We start from the raw sequence: 7893 nt of genomic DNA, 5'->3' as shown, positions 1-7893 counted from the left end.
ATGGAAATTGACTTCTGGGATGACAGTGTGAGGAGCTCTTTGGACTATTACCCAGTGAAACTGGAAATTTATTAAAAAATAAATATTTACAGTCTCTGTGACTAGTACTAGGGTATAAGCAAATGAAACATCTATTCAGGATAATCTATAAAAATTTAATAAGAAAAGTGAGTCTGGCTTTTGAACAAGGACTACTCTCTCAATTTTCCCTCTCAGCTCAACAAGCCAGAATTCCACTCTAGACTGGTACACGCAAGAAGAGAGAGCCCTTTCTCTGCCTAGACTTCAACTGGAGGGCTTTCTTCCTGGGAGGCACATGATATAAGCACTTCCCAACCTGCCTCCAGCTACTAGCTACTGGGGCTAAATAATGGGAGAGGCGGGAGCTTCCTTCTTCTGCTCAGCCTCCACTCCTGGAGCAGAAGTTCTGCTGGAGTGTGACACCACTAAGAATACTGGGATTCTGATCACCCTTACCCCTCAGTCTCCCCGCCACCCCGCCCCAGCTCCAAAGCTCTGGTTCAGAGATTTTACCTTGGGGGGAAAATAAACTTTAAAATAGATAGTTCCTAAACTCCTCTCAAAGAAATTGACTTCATTTACAACAGTGTGAAGAAATTTTAGCCTAAGAGTGCTCTTGGAAATGGTGGATGCTGTGGTGAAAGGCAACCAGGAGGAAAATCATTGATTTAATGAAGATGAAGATATGGGCTAAACTGTAGGCCTGTTAGTTTTCATGAGAGAACTGGGGAAAAGATAACTTAGAGGAGTCCTCCTGGGCTCAGAACAAATATCAGATGCTGATCTCCAGATTGATTCCTTCAAAGAAGCCCAAATTTGATTGGATTAGTCTATAGAGCAATTTACTAATTAAGGCATTTTGAACAAAAATAGCAATCGGATAGCAATTTGTGAAGTTTAACTGGTGGGTGTGGTCATGGAAAGAGAGGAAGAGCCAAGACAAAATCGCTGTTACTCCAGGGTGGGTGTGAGTATCCCAAATCCTTGCTTTCCTGAGGACCATCAAAGGCTAGATAAACACTGCAGGGAAAGGAAGGGGTGTGAGTCGGATAGACTTCAATAAAGTAATTCAGCCAGTCACTGAACAAAAAAATAAACTAATAATAATAATAGGCCTTGGGGAGAGGGGGACCAGTACCCACAGTTGTTATAGTTTATCATCTAAAATGTCCAGTTTCCAATAAAAAATTATGATATGAAAAAACACAGGAATGTATGACTCATATACTGGGAAAAAAAGTAGACAACAGAAACTGCCTGTGAGAGAGACCAGATTGGATTTAAAAGAAAAAGACTTCAAAGTAACCACTGTAAATATGTTCAAAGAATTAAAGGAAACCATTTTGGGGAAGTCAAGGAAAGTATGATGATAATGTCGCAAGAAAGAGAGAATATCAATATATAAAGAGAAATTATATAAAAGAATCAAAAAAAAATTCTAGACTTGAAAAGTATAATTTAAAAAATGGAAAATTCACTAGAAGCCCTCAACAGTGAATTTGAATTGGTAGAAGAAATTTAAATGCTTCATTATATGCTAAACTAAATGCTTCACTTCATTAGTGAACTTTAAGGTAAATTCTTACGTATTATACGATCTAAAGAATAAAGAAAAAAGAATGAAGAAAAATGAACAGTCTCAAGAGAAATGCAGGACATCATTAAGCATACTAACATAGGCAGTATGGAAGTATCAGAAGGACAGGAGAGAAAGAAAAGTTGAAAAAATATTTGAAAAACTAATGGCTTAAAACTTCCCAAATTTGTTAAAAAACAATAAACTATATATCCAGGAGGCTCAATGAATTCCAAGTTTAATAAATGCAAATAGATATATAAAGACAGGGAAAAAAATCTTAAAAACAAGAGAAAAGCAACTTACTACCTACAAGGGGACCCCAGTAAGATTCATAGTTGACTTGCTAGCAGAAACAAGGGGGCAGGAAGGTAATACGAATACATATTCAAAGTGCTCAAAGAAAAAAACCTGTCAACCAAAAATCATATATCCAATATAACTATTTCAAAATGAAGAGACATAAAGACATTCTCAGACTGAAAAAAACTGAAAGAATTTGTTGCTAGCAGGTCTGCTTTACAAGGAATACTAACGGAAGTTCCTCAGGCTGAAAGCAAGTGACCTCAAATGGCAATTAGAATCCAATTAAAAAACAAAAAGCACTGGTAAAGGTAAGCATGTAATTATAAAAGAGTATCAATACTTAACCTTTTTCCTTTCTTCTATTAAATGATTAAAAAAGCATTTGATTAAATAATATACATCATAGACTGTTGGGCCTACAATGACAAATCAATCTCTCTTATGAATATAAACACAAAAGTCCTCATCAAAATTTTAGCAAACTGAATCCAGCAAAATATAAATTATATACATGATGAAGTGAGATTTATCCCAAATATACAAGATTGTTTTAACATTCAATGTAATAAAATAAAATATATCAGTAGAACAAAACACACATGATCATGGCAAAAATGATACACAAACTAGGAATAGAACTCAACCTGAAATAGGGCACCTACAAAAATCCACCATCAACATCATAAATAATGGAGAAAGATTGAAAGTTTCCCTCTAAGAAACAAGGCAAAAATGTCTATGCTTGGTATTTCTATTCAATATTGTACTAGAGGATCTAGCAGGGCAATTAGACAAGAAACAAAAGGTATTGAGATTAGAAAGGAAGAAGTATAACTAGCTCCAGTCTCAGATATGATCTTTATATAAAGAAAACCCTGAAGAATCCACAAAACAACTATTAGAGCTAATAAACATGTTCTGTAAAGTTTCAGAATACAAGATCAATATATAAAAATCCACCCTGTATTTCTATATGTTTCAATGAACAAACCAAAAATGAAAGATAACAATTTCACTCATAATACTATAAAAATAAAATACTCAAATAAATATAACAAAAGTACAAAACTTATTTTCTGAAAACTATAAAATATCGTTGAAAAAAAACCAAACAGATCTACATAAATGGAAAACAACCCATGTTCAATGATTGGAAGGCTTAATACTGTTAAGATGGCAATACTCCTCGAATTAATCTGTAGATTCAATATAATCCTCATCAGACTCCCAACTCCTGAAGAAGTTGACAAACTGATTCTAAAATTCATATGGAATTACAAAGGGACCCAAAATATCCCAAACAATCTTGAAAAAGTACACAGTAGGAGGATTTATGCTTCTCAATTTCAAAACTTACTACAGAACAACAATATTCAAGACAGTGTGGGACTGGCATAAGGATGGACATAAAGATCAATGAAATAAAATCATGTGTCTATGGTCAACTGATTTTTTGGGTAGCAAGGGTAGCAAGACCATTAATGGAGAACAAATCAAAAAGTCTTTTTAACAAATAGTGCTGGACAATTGAAAATAGCCGAACGCTAAAGATTGATGTTGAACATTTACCTCACACCATATACAAAAATTAACTCAAGAAGGATGAAAGATTAAATTGTAAGAGCTAAAACTTTAAAACTCTTAGAATATAGGGCTAAATCTTCATAATTTTGGAGTTGATAAAGGATTCTTAGAAATGACACTAAAACATGAGCAACAACTAAACATAATTGGAATTTCATTAAAAACTTTTGTGCTTCAAAAAACATCAAGTAAGTAAAACAACACACGAAATGAGAGAATGAGAGAAAATATCTGCCAATCATGTATCTGATATGGGACTTGTATTCAGAATATACAAGAACTTTTACAACTCAATAAAAAGAGGACAATCCATTAAACAATAGGCAAAGTATCTAAATAGAATGACATTCTTCTATAGAAAATATGAAAATAATCAATTAAAACATCAAAAAATGCCTAAAATAATTACTCATCAGGTAAATGCAAATCAAAACCACAATGATATACTATTTTACATCCGCTAGGATGACTAGAATCAAAAGGATAGATAACATCAAATGTTGGTGAGGATGTGTTGAAATCAGCACCCTCATATATTTTGCTGAGAATATAAAATGGTATAGTCACTATGGAAAATTGTCTGGAAGTCCTAAAACAATTAAACAGAGTTACCATGTTCCTAGCAGTTCCATTCCTAGGTATATATTCAAGAGAAATAATTACATATGTCCACATAAAAACTTGTACACAAATATTCATGGCAGCATTATTCATTATAGCCAAAAAGAGGAAACAACCTAAATGTCTATTAACAGATAAGTGGAAAAATAAAATGTAGCATATCTATACAATAAAATATTACTTGGCCATTAAAAAAATGAATAACTGATAGTTTGACAACTCAGATGAATCTTAAAAACATTATCTATCCTAAGTGAAAGAAGCCCATCAAAAAAGACTACATAATGTATGATTCCATTAACATAAAATGTCTGGAACAGGAAAACCTATAGACAGCAAGTATGTTAGTGGATGCATGGGGATAGGGCAGTTTCTTCCTGGGGTGGTGAAATGTTCTGGAATTAGAGGTGATGGCTGTTTAACTCTATGAATATGCTAAAAACCATTGAACTGTACACTTTAAATGGGTGAAATGTATCGTATGTAAACTACATACCCATAAACTCTTATTAAAAGAAAAAAAGTATATTTTCCCTTGTCTTTATCCATGCAGTTTGTCTTATCCTAAGAATTCTACAAAGACAGCTGAAAAAGGCACCATATCTGATCCACCCCATCACTGATTTTATAGTCTTCCCATCAGTCACAAATAAGATATTACCTTTCATTTGCCTTATGCCTTCTCTCATTAAATACCCTGGTCAAATTAAAAATTTTAAATTATTAATCAAAAGTAATCCAGGAAATAAAATAGAAAAAAACCAGTGATATGAACATGACTGATTATCTTCTTTCCTGTACTATTTATTGGCTTAAAACCTTTCCTACTATTTGTTAATTCGCCTTAAAAAGACTTTAACTTTTCTTGCTTCTACCTTCTAAAATATGAAAATGTGATTTCTATCAATGTGCTCACCACATAATAAAAATTATATTCTAAAAACAAAACAAAACCATTTTAATACCTTTAAGATATTATAATATCATTTTTCTTAGCTTTCCTCTTTTTCTAATCCTTTCCATCAATGCTATTATTTTCTTACCTCCGTTTTTTCAGTTACTTCGGCTTCTGTCATAAGTTCTGCTAAAGCATAGACAAACCCAAGATCTAACCTGAGATCCATTTCTTGTATCAACACTTTGAAGTACCTATATTACAGAGTAGAAAACATTAAAGATCATCAATTAACTGCATTAAGAAAATTAGATGAGGAAAAAGTACTAGATAAATATTAGAACATTGAAACTTAGGACTTTCTAGAGAAATGAATAATAATAATCAATAAATGTCATGGCAACACTTTTCATAATAGCAACAAACTCAAGTATAAAAATGCCTATAGAGAAGAAATTAACTGTGGTATAAAGTCATATAACAGAATCTTATGTATTAGTGATTATGAATAAACTCTAGGTACATACCACAAAATAAATTTTAGTGAAAAGTTTAATAAAAAAAAAGCAAGTCCTGGAAGTATACGTACAATTTCAAAAAAATATATTTTTTAATTAGGGGAAAAAATGAAGAATAATGTTTAGGCACACATATACAATAAAACTATAAAAAGCAAGAGAATAAAGACTGTTTATCTTGGTGATAGGGTAGAAGAAACAAGAAATAGGGGAGTAATACACAGATGAATGTTTCTGTAAATGGTCTATTGCTGGGACTGAGTGGTGACTGAATTTGAAGATACTATTTTCTTTCTTGTTTCTAAAATAATATGCAGTAATTATAAAAAACTTAAGAGAAAAAATAAAGCAAAAAAGAAAATACCCATAATTTAGAAACAATTATTATTAAAAACTAAACATATTTCATGTTTAGTTTTTAGAGCCTTCTGATTCTCCAAGATTATAAAATAATTAGTAGATTTTTTCTATGACCTTTATAACTTAGTACTTGACACTTAAATCTTTGACTCATCTGAAATTTACTTTTTAAAAGAGTACAATTAATGTGCATATTTAAATCAAAACATTATGGGACACATAAGGAATGTATTAAGACACTTACTTAATACGTGATATCTGGGAGTGCCCTGCAGATCTCATAACAATACTGACATCTGTAAAGGGCTTTGGTGCTGTAAAGGTTAATGAATACAATTAATTCCATGATGCTTTAAATGAAGGATAATAAATATATTCCTGAAATTCAATGCACATCACAATAGCCAATGAAATTATTTACTAAATCATAATAGTTTTAATATTTGTAGTAATGAGAGTACTTTTAATATTAATGAAAGTCATTTAAAGACATTTGCACGATCCATTACAATCTTATTTTCAGACTCCAAGACTGTTTTTTTTAAATTGTCTGTATTCACTCTAAGGGCAACTAATCCTTTAAATTTGTGTTTTAAAACTAGAAGTATTAGAATCATCAGAGAGACTTTGTGAAAACACAGATTTCAGGGTTTTGCCCCAGACTTTTAGGCGAAAGGGCTTGGGCATGCATACTGGTCAAAAGGCTTCCAAGCAGATTATGAACAACCCCTTAGATAGTTTAGAGCCAGTGGTATGGAAGTGCAGGTACAAAGCCAAAGGAGAGGGGACAGATGTAGGGTATTGGGGAAGGAAGAGAAAGTGCGGACAAGAGGAACAACAAAGAAAGAAAAAATGTTAAGGGGAAGAAGAAGATGGAAGAAAGGATTGGTCATTCTCATCTGGTGATACAGGATAGTTTCTGTGGTCAGAAACACTCTGAATTTGAACTTCCTTACAATTTATTCAAGGGTCCCAGTGGCTTTTAAACCAGGAGTTTACAAATGAGTAATATTCCTAAAAATTTAAATGTGTTTCTCTAATTAATATTTTCTTCAGTATTCACTCAGAGTTTTGTTGAAGTTAGTTGAGTAGAATAGTTTCATTTCACATTTTATAGTAAAATAAACCAAACAGTTAATACAACCATTTTTATGGCAATATAAAAATACAAACAAACCTGAATCCATGGTGACCGACTTGGGAGGTTTGATAGGATAAAACACAAAGGGAAATATAGCACCTGGTATCTGGTTCTGGATCTAAAAGAGAGAGAGAGACAAAAAAAAAAAAAAAAACCAACAAAAAAAACCAGGTTAGTAGTCATATGTTAATTATAAACCTAACTAGACTAACAGGATTTAAGAAGTAGAAGGAATCAAAAAGTCTAGTTCCACACTGAAACTGAAGTTGCTAGATAAAACAGATCATTGAAATATATTTATAGCTATGTCTCTTTATAATGTAATTTGACTATCTTTTCAGACTCACCTGTATTCTGTATATTTGAATTCTAAATGATGACTGATGTGCAGATGTGTTATATTCCACTTTTAATGCTGGAAGATAATTTCTTCGTATAGCTATTATATGTGGTTGTAGAATTTTCATGTTACTACCGCTAGGTGTGAAGCGAACCTGAAAAATATGTCACCCCCCCAAAAAAACATGGTATTTCTCTTTATTCATAATTAACTGAAATTAGAAATTTATACAAAAAACTTAAAAAATATTAATTAAATGGGCTAAATATTTGATTAGGTTTAGACTGAGATCCTTTATAGTTCATATCCATATAATTCACAAAAATATTCATATACTCTGTACAGCTTAGTTGTAACATTTTAAAAACAAATTTACTAAAATATCACAAAAAAGTGATAAAATATACAATTTTAGAACTAAAGAAGTAAGTGAAACTTATTGGCTTGTTAACCAAGGAACAGATAAGATCATTAGAATCTCAAGAGAAAGCCTGAGATTTTAATACAGATAACTATCCCTTTAAAATGTTT

At 31.9% G+C, this 7893-nt stretch overlaps 1 protein-coding gene across 1 annotated transcript in view; it reads right to left on the bottom strand.

The window, feature by feature from the left end:
• Nucleotides 1-7893, bottom strand: part of VPS13A (vacuolar protein sorting 13 homolog A) — a 190048-nt gene that overhangs the window by 48171 nt on the left and 133984 nt on the right. Inside the window, exons 58-60 of the mRNA XM_011375502.2 lie at nt 7059-7140; nt 6126-6195; nt 5152-5257 (exon numbers count right to left, since the gene is read on the bottom strand). Coding sequence (XP_011373804.1) covers nt 5152-5257; nt 6126-6195; nt 7059-7140 — 258 coding nt within the window. The remainder of the gene's footprint in view (nt 1-5151; nt 5258-6125; nt 6196-7058; nt 7141-7893) is intronic.

The sequence above is a fragment of the Pteropus vampyrus genome, unplaced genomic scaffold (assembly GCF_000151845.1).
Source record: "Pteropus vampyrus isolate Shadow unplaced genomic scaffold, Pvam_2.0 Scaffold273, whole genome shotgun sequence".
In the NCBI taxonomy this organism is placed as follows: Eukaryota; Metazoa; Chordata; class Mammalia; order Chiroptera; family Pteropodidae; genus Pteropus; species Pteropus vampyrus.
Note: the sequence above shows the minus strand (reverse complement) of the source record. Positions and strands in the feature narration are given on the sequence as shown.